Source organism: Trematomus bernacchii, unplaced genomic scaffold (genome assembly GCF_902827165.1).
Source record: "Trematomus bernacchii unplaced genomic scaffold, fTreBer1.1, whole genome shotgun sequence".
In the NCBI taxonomy this organism is placed as follows: domain Eukaryota; kingdom Metazoa; phylum Chordata; class Actinopteri; order Perciformes; family Nototheniidae; genus Trematomus; species Trematomus bernacchii.
This window is the reverse complement of record NW_022987689.1, coordinates 4,166,236-4,184,070: the sequence shown is the minus strand read 5'-3', so window position 1 is coordinate 4,184,070 and position 17,835 is coordinate 4,166,236. Positions and strand designations below refer to the sequence as shown.

Genomic DNA, 17,835 nt, shown 5'->3' with positions numbered 1-17,835 from the left:
TATAATTAACCAAAACTAAACCAACAAAACGATGTCATGTACAAAATTATGAAATTATTTAATTTGTCTTGAATACATTTTAAGTTTGGACGCTTGACACTTGGCTGGATACAAAAATATTTCATAACATGATTTTGTATTTTGTTTACCAATTGTGTCTCCCAGCCTGAACTAAAGGGCAGGGTTAGCTGTGAGGGGAGGCACACCGCCCCTTGGCCAACAGGTCAAAGACCTGTTTGTTTTAAATATGTACCTAAAACTCCTGGTCAGGTTCATTCCCTCAGTCACTCGGAGCAGGCTCTCAGGAACCAGCAGCAGTCATGCAGCGGGCTTTGTTCAGCCGGAGCGCGCTGCTCGCCCAGCAGGCAGCAGCGGCCCTCGATGGTCCGTTGGCCGCCAGGAGCGCGCCTCTGCTGCTCAGACTGGACCGCTCCATGTCCTCCGTTTCCATCCCGCCGCCGGCATGCATGCTCCGGCCGCTGGAGACTCCACTGCGTTACCTGTTCGGACCTGGACCCTCAAACGTTCCTCCACGTATTTTAGCCGCACAGGGCAGGCCGATTATCGGTCACCTGCATCCAGAAATGTATGAGGTAAATGCTTTGTTTGAACATCTCAATAGTATACAGAATTCATTTAGTATTGTTACATTTTAAAATTGTGCACACTTGCTCATTGATTAGGATAAAGGACAACTTGCGAAATATTTTCTTAACCACAGAAATATTAGTTTTCTTAAAATAAATTAAAGTTGAAGGTTTGTTGTGGTGCAACACATATATGTTAATATACATTCTTCAGATTTTATTATAAAAGTTATCAAATAAATATTTGCATAATATCCCAAATCAATAGCCCATGCACTGAAATAACTTCAAGTTGGTAACAATAACTGACTAATTAAATGCTAAACGAGATTTCAAACTTTGTATTGTCTCCGCCAGATCATGAATGACATCAAGCGAGGGATCCAGTACATCTTTCAGACAGAGAACAACATGACTATAGCTATGAGCGGCTCCGGGCACGCGGCCATGGAGTGTGCAGTGTTCAACACGGTGGAGCCGGGGGAAAGCGTGCTCGTTGGCGTCAACGGTATCTGGGGAGAGCGCGTCGCAGAAATTGCAGAAAGAATGGGTACGTCTTTACGCAAGGTTTTACGCACGCGTCAATTGGGTCTCCAAAGAAGATACACATACGTTTACACGGATTGTGCACTCATTGCATTATACCATGCATTCCTCTACCTATCTCTCTTTCTATTGGTGGAAAGTAACAAAGTACATTTACTCAAGTACTGTGATTAAGTTAGGTTTTAAAGTACTTTAATCTAATAATGTCCATGTTCTGCTACTTTATACTTCACTACAACTGAGGCAAAAATTAAGTAAATATGATATAGTACAAATATGTGTTTTTTTTTTATCAAGATTAATATTACAAAACATATTAAACTTATCCATGATGATATATTATTAAAACTATCCATAGGTATTTCAAGTAATTAGAGTGAGCTCCAGCTTTAGTTGCAAAAATAAAGTGATAAGGACATTAATGCATAAATTACATGATATATTATGATATACATATTTTGAAATAAAAATAATATAAAAAATATATTATCCTGCAAACTTTTGAATACACTGATAGACTATGGATAAACTGTATAGTACAACTTTAATTTAGATGGATTATCTGATTACTTCTTTAACCTTTCTTTCATTCTATCCATTACAGATTATGACATTTGTTTTTACACTTTTAGGTGCCAATGTACATAGAATGGTAAAAGCACCTGGAGGATATTTCAGCAATAAGGAAATTGAACAGGTAGGCACTTATCATTTACTAAAGCTAGAATAAACCACTACACAAATGTCTAATACCTCAACCAGAACTTGTATGTGATTGTATGTGACTTGTACAAGTAACAAGAACACGTATGTGATTAAACTCACTTCTACATCTTTCTGTAGGCTGTAGAAAAACACAAGCCCGTCCTGTTTTTCCTCACACATGGAGAGTCCTCCGCTGGCCTCTGTCACCCAGTAGACGGCATTGGAGACATTTGCAGAAAGTAAGCCTCCTAATGTATCTGCCTAAACATACACTTTCATAAAATGACCAAATAAAATATAATATTTCCCCTATACTGTCCTCTCTCCCCCAGACATAACTGCCTCTTCCTGGTTGACACAGTCGCATCTCTTGGTGCAGCACCAATTTTTATGGACAAGCAAAGTAAGACTAAAAATAAAACAATGAATAACATCAGATCACATTCTGTCAGCTGCTACAATGTGCTTATGCGTGATGTAATCTGCCTCTTGTGCTTCCAGATATTGACATCCTGTACACTGGTTCTCAGAAGGCTCTGAACGCGCCTCCTGGCACAGCACCCATCTCCTTTAATGACAGAGCATGGTGAGGGGGGGGCTTTCTGCATGCATCTGTAGATTTGAGAGATACATTTCTGCCACTGCAAGGATTATTAGAGTTAGACCATTCATGTATCTATTTGTCTCCCTGTTACCCCTCAAAGCCACAAGATGTTTAACAGGAAAACAAAACCAGTATCCTACCTCTTCGACATGACATATCTGTCCAACTACTGGGGTTGTGATGGCCAACCAGCCAGACTGTAAGTCCACAACGGTTTCATGTCACCTAAAACCATATTTTAACTTAAAGTATTATTATGAAACGTTTTTTGGTTGGCTCTGGGTTTTAGATACCACCACACCGGTCCAGTGTCTGGATTCTTTGCCCTGAGAGAGAGTCTGGCCATTCTTGCTGAGAGGGTAAAGGAACATTAAATACATATTAGTATCTTTGTTTATGTGATCTAAAATGTATTTACGTAGGCCTACACTATATTTGTCTTAAGCCGGTTTGTTACAGATACAAATTCTGGGCTGTGATAGGGGCATACCATGCTCTTTATTTATTTGTATTAAAAAAATAAAACTATAAGTGAGATAATAAAACTATAATACCTAGCAAAAACATAGAGCAAACTATCAATAAAAAACAGAGGTTCTTCATGTCTGAAAAAAGGAGTAGAATAAAAAGGTAGTATTTATCAAATCTTGCCTTTTTTTAATATATTGTAAAATGTGATAAAGAAGTTGTGTTTTCATTTATCTAGAAAAAGCACACAGCCTCTATTACTGCAGTAGTTTGGCCTTGGCAGTGTCTCTAACTTCTGGTCTGATTCTCACGTACCTCCATTGATCTTTGTCTCCCTCTAGGGGCTGGAGGAGTCCTGGAAGAAGCACAAGGAGGTGGCAGCCTACCTTTACAGGGGACTGGAGGACCTGGGCCTCAAGCTCTTCATCCCTGATAGGGTGAGACAGACAACAACAACAAAACGACACGCTGGATATAAAACGCTAAAGAATATAGATACGAAAAAGTTATTAGTTTGGAGCTCTGTATATCACTGCACTACAACTGACAGTTATGTTGTATCCTGCAGGACCTGAGGCTTCCCTCTGTCACCACCATCGCCATCCCTGAAGGCTACAACTGGAGGGAACTGCTGGCCTACATCATGAAACACCACCAGATGGAGATGACTGGGGGCCTGGGTCCTTCAATGGACATGGTGGGTGCTTGCTGTCAATATTTTAACCCTGTACAGTTGACAGACACATGTATGCCTTTGACATTAGTCATTATCATCTGACCTGTAGATTGTAGATGTGCACAATAATCTCAGCATCTTTGCATCAGGTTGCTCTAAAAAGATAACTATTTCTCCCCAAATAAACATAACCAGGGAAATAGTCTCATTCAGAATACTCTAATCAAGTAAACATTAAGATCAAACCACATTCAACAGTTATAGCAAGAGCAATGTTGTCAGTTTGTAGCCTTTACAGCTTTCTGAGTCATGCTGCTGAGTCATTTTAATGCATTTTCCACCTCTCGTTTCATTAGGTGATGAGGATTGGATTGATGGGATACAACTGCGAGAAGACCAATGCTGACATGGCACTGCATGCCCTGGCAGACGCTCTGAAGAACTGCAAAAAGAGCAAGGCTTAAGAGACCGTTCTCCACTCACCCTGTACTCATTCATTAAGGAATAAAACATTAAGTGTCCCGAAAACGCTAGAAACCTGGAACAGCGCATTGGTTCTGCATGTTTCTGTGCTTTTGACGGTAGAGATGTTATGAAACCTAAGGCAATGGGCCTTTCGTAAGTAGACTAGTTTAGAAATAAAGGAGCAGATGTTTTCATTTATGTTCCACTCTCAGTGCACTGAAAGCTGTCAATAAAGTGTGCTTTAATTTATCAAACACTAATTTTCCTGCCTTAATGTGTGATAACAGTACAAATGTCAAAAGCATGGTCAAAAGTCTATAAATGTGCTTAACCTTCAGAACTACATTACCCAGGATTCCCTTCTGTGATAGCCGTATATAAAAGTGATTAACAACACTGTCGCAGTTTATTACGTGACATAATAGAGCAGGTGTGTTAGTACTTCTGCCTGATTTATACTCGCTTTAGAGTCTGTTGACTGCAATTTGGATTATAAAATGACGTGTCCTGCAAATCAGACAGGTAGGACAATGGTTAACATTTATAATATTATATTATACACATATTAGAATCAATGTCAAATGTAGGTTCACGCTGCAATGTCGCAGGGATCAAATGATACCTTGCAGTAACGTTACTAAAAAATAATTCGGCAGCTTTTTAGAGCAATAATTTACAGAAAATGATCAAAGTGAAACGTTACATTTGTCCTGAGGTTTGTGACAGTTTTTACATCAAGCTTACCATTGAATTTAGGATATCAGTGAGCTTTAACAACCGAAAGTAGCTTAATTCCGTGATAGTAAACCAACCAGGGACAGGTGGAGACGTTGTTTTAGTACTCTGACTTTTAAATGGGTTATGTTGTGGTCTGCGAATCAAAACGTCGCGAAATGTTGCTGTGATAAATGCGTGTTTTTTGCAAAGTGTTACTTATATTATTGATATGAGTGTTGAACAAAACATTCACCTTCCTCTGAAGAGTCTTCTTCTGGTTTCTGCCAAATGTCCTTCGCTCCATCGCCACCTACCGTTAGAATGGGAGAGCTGCAGCACATACAGTGTATATAGTGCATTTTTATTAGGACTCTTCCTTGCATCTAATTCACATTTTCTTCCCTCCCTGTTGCAGGAATATACGTTTAGGGGGCTCTTTTATTTCACATTCTCCAGTTACTTAAAAGCTCTGCCATGAAGGTTAATATAACCATGTGTATACTGTTCAGATTCTGGTGACATTGTCAGCAAAATGTGTAAATCAAAGACATTGGGATTACACCATTTAAATAATATAAAAAACCCACCTGAATAGGATGCAGTCCAGGCAATATTGTTATAACTATAGTAAGAGTTCTCGTTTCTATTCTACATTTCCAGCACAAAATGCAACAGTTGTTTTATGCTTTACATAAAAGTGAATGACAAGGAGAGATAGCCTACACTTTGATCAGAAGACAATTAGATACATTTAAACAAAAGAAAAAAATAGAATTAATGGAAAAATAAACGCTTTAAGGAGAAATTATTAAGAGTCTTTTGATTTGTTATCTTGGTGTTTTAAAGGTGTTACTCTGGTCTGTTTTTTCACTCCCAATTGTATAACATTGTGTTTGTTTGATTAAAAGTTCATTCAAAATGAATGACATGCTGAGTTACAGTATATTAGTGTATTCTTATTTGTGGCATCACCCATCACCACCTGATATTGATTGAATCTGTTCTCTGTTTTCATGATAATGGAGCGTTTGATGATATTATTTCATGATTATGATGTTTTTTACCATCAGTGGAGTTGAACCAAGCCCTCCTCGCCCTCGACTGGCTTCTGGGTACCTGGGAGTCGGATGAACCTGGTGAGGGCAATTTTCCCTCCATAAAACCTTTCCACTACATAGAGACACTGAACTTCAGCCATGTGGGACAACCAGTCATCAACTTCACGTAGGTAACTCTGGGAGAATTTAGAAATGTAACACTAAGCTGAAACATTTTGTTTTGAGGCCCTCTCTGGTTTATTCTCTCAACTCTTTGTTTACATCTTACCTTAGGAAATGTGCATCCTGTTAACAGACGTTTTATTAATTTCTCGTTCTTATTTTGTTTGACAGGTTTAACGCCTTCCATGCAGAGACCAAAAAGCCCATGCACAGGGAGTGTGGTTTCATTCGAATGCAGCCGGGAACTAACAGAGTGGCGTTCATCATCGCACAGAACTCAGGTGGTTACATTCATGTTGCTGGATGTACCCTTGTTTTGTATTGTATTTCTGTTATATGTGGTGATTTTGAAATCACTCAGATGTGCAAAGGCCTGATGTGTAAGTATTTTCTGAGGCAATTGTAAGGTTAAATTGAATATATAAATATAAGAGGTGACTCAAGGCATTAGTGAAGAGATATATTCCAGACATGACATAGAGAGATACATTTTTCTCATAAACTAAACTTAAAATTGTGCATATAGTGAATTTTTAAGCGCTAACTTCCTGTGACTTCACACATGTTTTGAGACCAGTGTGTCTTTATGTGCAGGTCTGGTGGAGATTGAGGAGGGGGATCTGACCGGGCAGCAGCTGAACCTTCAGAGCCAGGCGGTGGCCCGGACCTCCTTCGCCAGAGAGCCACATGTGCAGAAGGTAAAACTGGTTCTCTGATCCTGCATCATTAATAATTCATATTAACTACTGCCCACACACAGTCCAAAAAGCATCAACAAAACATAACTTGTTTTATTCAATAAATGATTTATGCTTCCTTTTGTGCCGATGTCCTCGCCCGCACTCTTCAGATTTCTCGAGTGATTCAGCTCCGATCAGATGGGAGGCTGGAGCAGAGCGTTTCCATGGCAACAGACAACCAGCCTCTGATGCAGCACTTGCACATCACCTACCGTCGGTCATCATAACCCAACAGGCTGCTGGGCTTCTTATAATAGCAGTATTTTGGTCAGGAAAGACAAATGTTGCTGAAATAGGGCATGATGAAAAATCACTGTTAAGTCAACGAATCATTTAAAACAGCTTGGGGTAGGGTGTGTATTATTGCATTACATACAATAACCGAGAGTCAGGCATTACAGTGAGAAACGTGTAGAGTTATATTCAAAAATGTAAAAAGCCCTGTGGAGTTTTCTTATGAACAAACACACATTATGATTACATTCAGTTTCAAACACCGTGTGTGTGTTCATGAGGTTTAACAAAGCACATCTCCTTCCTCATAGAACAAGGTATTTCATTATTTACAGCCATGGTAAAGAGCAACCAGTCTTCTTCTTCCCTGCATTTGCTGGCATTCTGCTGTATATCTCAGTACATTACCATCACCTGTCGATTACTGAAATAGAGTTAAACCAGAAACTACAGGTATAAAACTCCACTGGGAAGATTTATTAAAAAATAAATGTATTATTATTTGCACTTAATGGCCTTGGCTGAGTACAGGTGCTTACGGTATATTTATATATATTGTCTGGATATTTATTCTTGGAGCTGGTCAGCTTATAAAGCACTGATGAACTAATGTTGTGCTGTGTTCTCATGTCTTGAACTTTCATTGCACTAAGTTAAAATGTAAAGCTAAAGTAACTGCTGTCCTGCTGGAGTGAATGGAAAGGGTTTTGTGTGTAAAAAGTCAGTTATTCTGAGTGTCATTTACGTGTTTGTTTGGTTTATGTCTGTCAGTGGACAGGTTCATAAATATAGATGTTCTCACACGGGTTGCATTAAAAAGAAAAGTTATTTGACTTATTTCATTTGACTTTGTCTTCATTTACTTTAATATCTTAATGTTTTTAATCCTCTTGATCGCTTCTTGGACTTTTTTGGAGCATTTTATAGCCTTCAGTAAACGAGGGGGGGATTGTTGTGATATGACTATGACATGCAACAAGAACCCACCTTTAAACCCCTGTGTCAAATCAGTGGGTAGTAGCATCAAAGAATAAACAAAGTAAGCAAAAGTGTTTAGATTTGTTAAGTTTATTATAGCTTTTTAGAAAAAACATTCAGACACATTTATAAATTAACACTGAAAGTTACAACCATCAAGCATACCACACAATCATCCTGGAGAGCCGTGGTCTTTATACTGCAGTGGCTTCAAGTCATATTCAATATAGAAAATACAAATCATAGATACAACTTTATACAGATTCAAAAAAGGAATCAAGTTCACCAAAATACATGCATACAGTTCATACCATTCCTGTGTCCTTAAGTTCTTTGGCCAAAAATGAGACCCAACATTTCTTGGTCAACGATGTGTGGAATTGCAGCAGCAGGTTTTGTAGTATTTGGGAAGAGACACTGCTTGTGCTTTGGTGAAGTACAATAGTGTAAATCAAAGAATTGATTGCTGTTGAAACACCTTAGCTTCATCATGTGATAGCAGGCCTTTTCACACTAGGAAAACTCACGAGACCCAGCCAGCTGAGCACAGATTTTCGTTTCAAATGAGGCTTTCACCTCAAAATATTCATTCAGGTTAATTCTCTGAGACAAACACCAAATCAAAGCATTGAACGTTTTATCTCAGGAGTGCAAAAGACCTCACATTCAACCTGAACACCATCACACTTTACAGTTACAACACTGGAGGTGTCTACCGCACCAGTGTAAGCAGTGTGAAAGTATGCAGAAGAGGTGGAGTGACACAAACTTAATTCAATGCCATTTATGCTCTTGAGTGACAACTCTTTGGATGAAGAGAAATCACTTATCGGAAACTGAGATGACACAAACACGATGCTGATGAAACATTTGTCGATGGTCATTCAGCAGACTGACATCTGCACACAGGCACGAACCATCTCCGACCCACCCAATGTCATTTAAAACAATGATGATGACTCCTGTGCTGATTCATGGTTCCTTCATGATGTACACGTACATTGTAGTGAGGAAATACTTCAGGGACTCGATGGCAGACGACAGCCAGTGGTGCTCAGGGGTGAGATCCTTCTTCACCACACATTTCGTCATCTCCGCCTAATGAAAGGAAATTCATACTTTTAAAAAATGGACTACAAATACCTACACATATTTACTGTGTTTTAAAAAAAATCTAAATTCAAATATAATTTCCAGGAACCAGGTGAACTATCAGGGGAAACTCCTTCCCCAAAACACATTCAGGAACAAGGCAGCCCTCCAGTGGTGAAAATAAAGGCGAGACTTGGCTAACATGTTTTTATTATAACTATTCTCACAAAGTAAACCTGAGGCTGATGAAAACGGTGTAAGTTGTGCAGCTATTACTCAAAAATACAAATTGAATTCACCAGATAATTGACTGACAGGTACATCACAAATTGTTCAGAGGTGAGCTGACTTATTTTCCATTTTTTTGTAATCATTGGGTTGCTGCCTTCTGTTTTAGTTTGCTCATAGAAAACAAATGATTTACAGTATGTCTGATCTTATTTGAGCATGAAAAAACTTATATAAGCACATTTTTGTACTCCTTTTTACCAAAAGAGGGCAATAGAAACAAATGAACTGCAAGTATTAGTATCAGATCAGCCAACAGGAAGCAACGGTATGTATGAAAAAGCTACATATTCAAACCCATAACTGGGCCTTTCTGAGCGAGCTTCTCATTTTATGCAACTCCCCTCTGACTCAGAGCTTGTGAAAGCAAAGTGAGCTCTGATCCATGAACAAGATAACATTATCAGTCATCTAGCTTCAACAAACGTTTTTGCAAATTTAAACCCAAAAAACAAGATGTAAACAGTGCATTTCTTACTTTCTCAGATGTTAAATTGTTTGATTTTAATTAAATATTTCCACCAAAAGTCTCAGTAACATCCTAATACAGCAGCATTCATCATATAAAGATCAGGGGAAAAGCTAGTGCACCTACCCATCCTCCCCGTCTCTTCAGCCAGGGAGCCAGGAACTTGCGGACGAACTGTCCCAGACTGTCCACTATGATGTGCACGGTGGTGGGGTAACCGTTTCGGACACAATCCACTGCCAGGGCTCCGGCTACTGCAAACATGGCCACCACCTTACCCCATGTTATACCTGCAGCAGAACAGAACACACATCACCCGGTTATGTGTTATGTCTTTTGTTTTACATCTATGAATAGGGAAGCTTTTCTGATAGGCATCTTTTTTTGCTTCAGATATTTACAAAACAGTGATTTTGTCTTGCGGTCACACAGCAGTTGTTTGATAAGTAAGAAGCAAAAAATATCTCACTACAATATCGTGAAGCCCTGAGCGTCTATCCTCCATGGAGGCAGTGTTTCCTGACTGTTATCAATAAACTGCTTTATTTACACCAACATAAACACTTTGTTTTCCTGTTCTCTTGGGTGCAAATCCTAGTCAACACCCATCTCCTCTAGCCTCTTGTGAACAAAAAAAATAGGTTTGATAATTTAGATATTTTATTCAATTTGCTTTTCTTATTTATTGGCTTAATTTCAGTTAACTGTAAACTTAAATTGCATGACATTATGTTTACTGTAATAAATAACCTAATCTCTTTCATTTTTTCTTCCCTCATCTGTTCTATTGTTATTACTTAAAATGTATGTTCTTTAATTGCCCAAATGCAAGTAAATTTGTAATTTTGACCATTTAACTCCTACTAATTTGAAATGAAACAGCGTGTAATGTTGGTCACACCCCCATGTTTGTTACATTACTAAAACGCCCAGGAAGTGTGTTTCACGGTACATTAGGACTGCAATAAACTGCCTGTAATGGGGGTTGAAATAATGGCCTCAGTGTCACGTCTCCAAAAGAGGACAAAAATGAATGACCCGGTCTTAGGAAGGTTACATATTCTGTGACCTGACATGAAGCATGGGAGGCAGTTGGTGTACTTTGTACTGAAACAGACTGTAAATACGAGGTTTAAGTCAACAAACCAGTGCATTTGCGTTAATGTAGCTGATAAGACGTCTTTCCAGCCAGTTATAAATTAAAAAGTGTGAGATTGTGTTGCCTTTGCATGGATGTGGGCGAACACTGACGCAGTTTCTGCTATGGGGAGGTGGACGGGTTCAGAAATGATTTCGCATTCACCACTGAGAAGCAGTCATAAAGCTGAAAAAGGAACATTCTTTGTCCCTCTTTCAACCTAAACAATCTGATAATTAATGGCATTGAGCCATTTCTAGGTTCAGTTTCCATGGCAGCTGGGATGTTATAACGACCGTCAGTGATGCAGTGCAGGGCCTAATGGCATTAGTCTCCTTAGGCCAGCATGCATTGTCATGGCTGACCTACAGTGTCAGGGGATAGAGCGAGCTCTGGCCAAGATTAAATGAGATAACTGTCCATGAAAGCTGTCAGAGGACGTCACATAACGCTCCCTACTGAGAAACAGGCCAAGAATAGAGACAAGATAGTCAGGGATAAACCTGGAGGAGGGCGGAAAGCGGAAGAACAGAAGTGGGAGGCAGGCGAAGATAGATGGATGAGAGACAAGCAGTGTTAATTTTACTGAGGGACACCACAGTGCAGATGGCCGCTTAACCGCCTCTATAAAGAAACATGTGGTTTGATATGTAGATTCACTGGTTTATCCTTTATTGTGGTCATGTTAAGCACGTTCATAGTGAAGAATGACAGAGACACTTTATAGAGCAAATTCCGTACAGCGGGAGAAACAAGATGCATTTTTCTATTTATATTCAGGTTCCAACCCTTCCCAGAAGGCTGGAGCAGCCTGGGTTCACTAGTTTGTTATTCTTCAGGAGGAATCCCACGCTTTTTCCAAAAATGTCCTCCTTGTGACGTCTAAACAAGGATAAGTTTAGCAATGCATGACAATTATAAAAAGCGGATCAATTTTGTATCTTTCCTGGAAACATGACTATTTACACAGCGGCCAGACCCTCTAATCTCTCCCAAAGGCCCATACTGAGGACAGAAGGTCACTCTTTATTTGAATACTTCAAAATGTCAGTGGTACTTTATTTAGTGAACAAAGCAGATCTGTTGTCAAGACAACTTGAAAGAAGTCCAAGAGCCAGCACACACACAAGTCGAGACGTGACTAGACCAACCAAACCAAAGGCATCTCTCAAGACCAAGACTGAGGAAAGATCAGAACAATGGGACATGAAGAGGAAATCACAGGGTGTAGTTTAGTAAAGAAAGAATACATTATGGTTACTCTACCAAGTGAAACAAATGCCGGATATCCGACCAACAACCAATTTCAGCGAGTTGAGATGCACTTTCCATCAACTTTTATAGGCTGTGGTACATTTGGATGATACTTCAACATGCTCACCTCCCATCTTTGTCAAAATACTCATCAAATATAATAGGTATCAAAATATAACTTGATCCCTAGGACTGTAATATATATATATATATATATATATATATATATATATATATATATAATATTGATAAAAGTAGGGTAGACTGCCTAAAATATAACATGTAATTATTGTATTCATTTTAAAACCCTGCAAGCACATTTTATTGTACCGATTCAAGCTAATGTAAAAGCTTTTGAGCCGATTGCACTAAAAGTAAACCTATGATGTTGGATGTTAGGGACTGTGATGGAACGCAGATTCCACCGTTTCCATTGCATAAAAGTATACATATATGCATATGGTGGTGTGTTCTTTATATTATGATGCATATCAGATATTTAGACCTGATTCAGGACCAAAAGTGGGCAGTTTTGTGTAAAGAAGAATATCTTTATGTTCTCAAAATAAGGCAGAATACTTTAATTCATGAAACTCCATACCCACAAACAAATCAGTGTCTAAACTTAGAGATCCCAAAAATCAGTGGGAGCTATTATGTGCTTTTAAATGAAGTCTCACTCCACCTACTTATGATTCACAGCCACTCACTCTCACTAAAAGCACCTCGCAGCCAAAAGAGGCTGATGGAAACTGCAGAGTCACACCTGTTAAATCACAGTAACGGCCCTCATCAACAGTCACAGACTATGTGGAAGTGTAAACCACTTCCTGTGCTGGCTGAAGACTACAGCTCTGTATCCAAATAACATACTAGTTATGATGCTTAAGACGAAAAATTGAGTATGTAATACATTCCAACTGCGCTTGGTGTTTGGATTTTGTGTATGTGTGAAATGCTCCGTGAGCTTAGTTAAGATACCAAACAAACCCCAAAATGCATTGCATCTAATATGCAATGGCTGCGAGGCAGGCGGTTGAAAATCAATAGTAATCATTACGAATAATGGCAAGTATGTCCAGGTAAAGTTACATATAAAAATGAACTGGAGCCTACTAATTTAACACTAAGCCTGCATATGCATTTGTGATAAAGGACAAAGCTTGGATCACAATGTTGTGTCAGGATGGCCGAGCGGTCTAAGGTGCCACACTCGAGGACAGACAAATGGAGGCATCGGTTCAAAACCTACTTCTGACGACGGGAGGGACTTGGCTCCGGAAATTAGTTCAAGTCCTGATCGGACCAAAAAAATACAGTGTGAACTGATAGCTGGAGAGGGACCAGTTCGCCATCTGGGTACTGCTTGAGCAAGGCATCAAACCCCCAAATGCTCCCGGATGCTCTGCCACACTAATGCATGTGGTCCTGTTTGTATATTTGTTCATGTGTATAAAACTATGCGTGTAATGTAACACCCTGAATTGTATCAAAAAAATAATGTCTTTCTTTCTTTCCTCATAAGGCGCATTGATTGATACTTCCGTGTGAACAGTCTGTTGGTAATGGCATACTTAATCTTTAGTTTAGTATGCAGTACATGCAGATTGAGGGTGTGCTATGCAGTAAGTTAGAATGCGATGTTGAGCACAGCCTCCATGTTTAGTTTGGATAACGTACAGTCTGCTACATCATCATCACCTTCAGCAACAGCCGTGTACCTGTTGAGAAGATCTCTGTCGCCACTCCGATGAAGGCATCTGAAACCATGTTCTCCATGGCAACAGAGATGTTGAGCTGCCGCGCCACGTTCCTGTACAAACTGGGCTGTATACACTCCAGCTCGTCGCCTAGGTAACAGAGAGGGAGCACAGACACACAATAAGAGAGAGAAGCATTAAAAGTCTGTGTAAACCGATTGTTTAAATGTCTGGGTTAAACAAGCTTTTAAACAACCTTTACACTGATTCAAACTATTTGACTGGTCCGATAGTAGAGTGACTCTGATGTTAGGATGTTCAAAGTAAGACTTATCTCACCAAAATAGGACTCTGGGCACTTTAGCTGCTGTGTTAACTGATTCAAGTCCTCCACATGTAATCAATTTGTTCTAGATATCCATACATACAAAGACATCTCTTTCTCTCATCCTCTGAACCGAGCTTATCAGAGTTTGAAAATGATCAACAGTGCAGTGAAAACTAGGAGTGAATAATCTGGTTAAACAGATCTATATATATTGCAATTATTATGACCGATTGTGCATTTGTGATACGATTCACAATATTGGAGGTGAATGTGAATCATTATTCTCATTTTCATTGAAAAACATATACAAAAATAATCATGATGTGACTTATTGATAGGATCTGTACCAACGAGAGATTATTTCTCATGTCTTTAGAATAATATGTGCACCATAACATTTCATTTGGTAGAGCATTTTTACACATATGTTCCCTTAAACAAATTGCGCTTCCTGGGATGTAGATACAATGCACTTGTCCGATTTGAGATTTCAATAACATTCAGAATAATTGTTCAGCACTAGTGGAAATCATTTAAAGTCATATCTAAAGAGTTATTTTCCTTCTACTTGTTCATATTTTATGTTGTCAATGGTGTATTCCAGCTCTGTTGAGTCATCGCAGCTCTCAGCCTACTTTTATCTAAAAGTAGATTAGCATCTCTGCTTTTGACCCAAGAGCAGTGATCATATCACCGTCACACTGGCTTCCGGCTGAGATCTCACTATATAAGGGTACAAAACATCAAAGTCTATCATTTTGAAGCCAACTTATAATGCTCTAAGAAAAACATACAATAAACGTTATTTTGAGAGTTTTCAGTACTGTAATGTCCTGTTATTTTTCCAAGAGGACACTCAAACTAACTTTTGCAAAGTCGTAAATCCAAAACGTTCATGTTTAAAAGTGGATCATTTTCTTGCTCCCCTTATTTTATTTCATGTTGCAACAGTTCGCTCCACAAAAAAGGGATCTCTCACTTTATTCTGTTGGTTAATGTTTTTAAAACCAGCAGGCATATTTCAATGTGGATTTATCGGATTAAAAGAATATCGTAATATTATAAAAATAAATAAACACATTTTCAATCTTAATCGTTCTATTAAAAAAATGATGTGGTCTGTGGTTAAGACATTGACAATAAACCAGAATGTCCTCTGACCGCTCTCCCTAATTTGTTGTGATCCTTCTACTTTCAACACTAGGTATAAATAAAAAAGTTTAAATGGCTTAAGACTATGTGTCATTTTTGACTCGCTGACAAACGCTTGGACTTTATTGTTAGGTGTTAGAAGGCTGTGTCGTTACAAGGGAGTGTCTAGGGAGTTTTACTGTGCAGTGTTTGCTGTGCTGCGCTTTTCTGATCTAGTTAAAAGAATTATGACCAAACCACTTTGTCTTATTTTAACTATATCCTGGGTGTTAGAGGTTCAAAGTACACAAAGAAATAACAACCAAGGCACCAATGTGCACACATGTTGCTCTAAGATATCTTGGAATTCACTTTTTTCTGAGACTCAACATATCTTTAGGTTTCTCTTACCGAGGCAGAGAAGCACCAAAGAAACCTCAGCAAGCGTTGCGTTTGAGGGAGAGAGGTTGAGTTCAGTTTTGGACCATCCCAGTCCGTTCTGGTTGAGTCTGGACACTATGTAGTCTCTGCACAAGGCTTTGGACTGGGACACCAGCTCCTTGTCAGACAACGATCGGTCAAACACATCCAGGACTTCTGCAGCAAACACAGAGGACCGGCGCAGGACTTCCATGTCCTCCTGCGGGGGGATTCTGGGTCAGAGAGTGTCTGACCTCTAGGGATCAGCTGTGTCTCAGCGTGCTGTCTCTTAATCCCAGAGGAACAACGTTTAACGAGGTGGACAATATGGCAGCTGTGAGGAGAGAAAAACATGACTTAGCGGCAGAAAGAGACAACTGGTTGAATGCATGATTCACATATCTTCATTTTGAAATGTTTCTGTCAGAATGGGTGTGAGACAAAGACACTTTTATTCAACCCACTAGTGCAAAAATGATAGCATCTAGATTGATCCTGCTATACACACTTTTTTTACATTCACAAGGGTGGATACAGACACTGATAATCTAAATCAGAAGAGAACCTTACATAAGAATATGATGGAGGCGTTATTGTTGTGAGTCACATGGTGGGATAGTCAAGATATTGCTACATTTCTTGGGTTATGCAATACCAAGCTGATACCACAAGATGACAAGGGAAATATGTTTGAGTATGACAGCAACAGCCCTCTAAATTAAGCTTAACACGTTTTTAAAAAATGCATATTGCAGGCGTTTTTCAGTGCAACATAATGAAAGGAGAACATCTAATAAAAAAACACGGTAGATTTATCAATATTTAGAGCTGTTGCACGCAATATCATACTTACATTCAACGTTGTGTCCACATTGAGATGTCCCCGCTTATGATGTGATAAATGTGGTTTGCCAATTTGCCTAATTATTTAGAAAACATTTAACAGCTATCTGGTCAAGTGTATCCCAGCTAAAAGAACCAAACAGTCACGGGAAAACAGCTCGACAACTCTGAAAAGAAACAGTTTCAGATATTTAGGAAGCAGCGGGATAAATTTAGCCTCAAGTCTTATTCCTCAAAGAGCTCATGTTGTGTTCGGTCCACTTGTTTCGCCGGAAAGCAACGACTGATCGCAGGGACGCAGTGAGAGGACGCCTACCTGTAGATCCACCTTCCTATTGGCGCTCAATAGGAGCGTTTGATTCAAAGTCAGGAAGAGCCCGGAGGAGGAGTTTGACGCCTGCTTTCTTGCCTTCCAGCAAATAAACAGTCTAACCTGACTACGGCGGACAGAGAGGGAGGTAAATCATCTGCATCTGTATTTTCATTCACAAATCTGTGAAAACCACTCAGAAATAACCTATTTTGTGTCACTTTTGTATTGTTATTTTACTTACTGATTATCCTGTGTCTATTGTTATTTTACTTATTACTGATTATCCTGTGTCCACACTCCTGTGCGTAAAAGAACATGTTGTAGCCTTCCTATAAGAACATTTTTGGTTTCCAAAAATGTAACAATTGTGAAATGTGAATGGAGGAGTGAGTAACATAGCATTCCTTGGTGCATGTGCAGTCTGCAGGTGTAACGAGATGATCTCCTTCCTGAGCAACGTGTTCTTTACCGCAGCCAACAGTGTCTCACCTTAATCCCATGCAGGGCAGATATATATAGATCTGCACATAAAGTAGCCTACTAAAACACACTTAATTGGGGTTTTACATGCTGTTGTTTTGTAATTTTCTTATTAAGTCAAAAATAAAATGAAGCTTTTGTTTTGAAAGGTGCTGTCAAAATATTTGATCATGTATTCTACAACGTCAGAAAAAGGAAAAATAAGGTCAGTCAAAAGAGAAAAGCTGTTATAAACAATGTTTAAGGACTCATTCAGACGTTTGATTTCCCTCTATTTCAGGTGTGTTATATTATCAATATGTCAATCCAAAATGATACTAATTCTGATATGTGATTATGCAAAAAATATCATAGTTATTATGCATATTATTGGAGGAAGTTATTTAACTCATTAATATCAATAGGTTTAAACTAGTTGTTAGTTCAGTGTTTGGCCGCT

General features: G+C 39.0%; 3 protein-coding genes across 3 annotated transcripts; 2 read left to right on the top strand and 1 right to left on the bottom strand.

Moving 5' to 3' along the window:
• Positions 1–266: 266 nt before the first annotated feature.
• agxtb (alanine--glyoxylate and serine--pyruvate aminotransferase b) lies at positions 267–4,307 on the top strand. Its single transcript, XM_034137453.1, has 11 exons — positions 267–593; positions 945–1,137; positions 1,766–1,830; positions 1,977–2,077; positions 2,171–2,241; positions 2,340–2,424; positions 2,543–2,641; positions 2,732–2,801; positions 3,252–3,347; positions 3,479–3,607; positions 3,943–4,307. Exons 1-11 carry the CDS (start codon positions 321–323, stop codon positions 4,048–4,050), a joined length of 1,290 nt encoding a protein of 429 aa, XP_033993344.1. The 5' UTR covers positions 267–320; the 3' UTR covers positions 4,051–4,307.
• A 98-nt stretch (positions 4,308–4,405) lies between these two features.
• On the top strand, positions 4,406–7,799 carry thap4 (THAP domain containing 4). Its single transcript, XM_034137454.1, has 5 exons — positions 4,406–4,573; positions 5,839–5,992; positions 6,160–6,269; positions 6,583–6,686; positions 6,839–7,799. Exons 1-5 carry the CDS (start codon positions 4,549–4,551, stop codon positions 6,953–6,955), a joined length of 510 nt encoding a protein of 169 aa, XP_033993345.1. The 5' UTR covers positions 4,406–4,548; the 3' UTR covers positions 6,956–7,799.
• Positions 7,800–8,012: 213 nt separating this feature from the next.
• LOC117488745 (bcl-2-related ovarian killer protein homolog A-like) lies at positions 8,013–16,896 on the bottom strand. The gene is made up of 5 exons (XM_034137818.1): positions 16,614–16,896; positions 15,752–16,094; positions 13,903–14,031; positions 9,916–10,079; positions 8,013–9,038 (listed from the first exon to the last, which is right to left on the bottom strand). The coding sequence occupies exons 2-5, from the start codon at positions 15,972–15,974 to the stop codon at positions 8,913–8,915; spliced, it is 642 nt and encodes a 213-aa protein (XP_033993709.1). The 5' UTR covers positions 15,975–16,094; positions 16,614–16,896; the 3' UTR covers positions 8,013–8,912.
• Between the last annotated feature and the right edge of the window lie 939 nt (positions 16,897–17,835).

Bases quoted from the DNA above. Each gene is read 5' to 3' on its own strand.
- thap4 (XM_034137454.1), top strand. From the start codon at position 4,549: ATGACGTGTCCTGCAAATCAGACAG. The intron at 6,270-6,582 runs GTGGTTACATTC...CTTTATGTGCAG, and splicing joins CATCATCGCACAGAACTCAG to GTCTGGTGGAGATTGAGGAG. The intron at 6,687-6,838 runs GTAAAACTGGTT...CGCACTCTTCAG, and splicing joins GAGAGCCACATGTGCAGAAG to ATTTCTCGAGTGATTCAGCT.
- agxtb (XM_034137453.1), top strand. From the start codon at position 321: ATGCAGCGGGCTTTGTTCAGCCGGAGCGCGCTGCTCGCCCAGCAGGCA. The intron at 1,138-1,765 runs GTACGTCTTTAC...TTACACTTTTAG, and splicing joins AGAAATTGCAGAAAGAATGG to GTGCCAATGTACATAGAATG. The intron at 2,802-3,251 runs GTAAAGGAACAT...GTCTCCCTCTAG, and splicing joins TGGCCATTCTTGCTGAGAGG to GGGCTGGAGGAGTCCTGGAA.
- LOC117488745 (XM_034137818.1), bottom strand. From the start codon at position 15,974: ATGGAAGTCCTGCGCCGGTCCTCTGTGTTTGCTGCAGAAGTCCTGGAT. The intron at 14,032-15,751 runs GTAAGAGAAACC...TCTGTTACCTAG, and splicing joins TTTGGTGCTTCTCTGCCTCG to GCGACGAGCTGGAGTGTATA. The intron at 9,039-9,915 runs GTAGGTGCACTA...TCCTTTCATTAG, and splicing joins TGAAGAGACGGGGAGGATGG to GCGGAGATGACGAAATGTGT.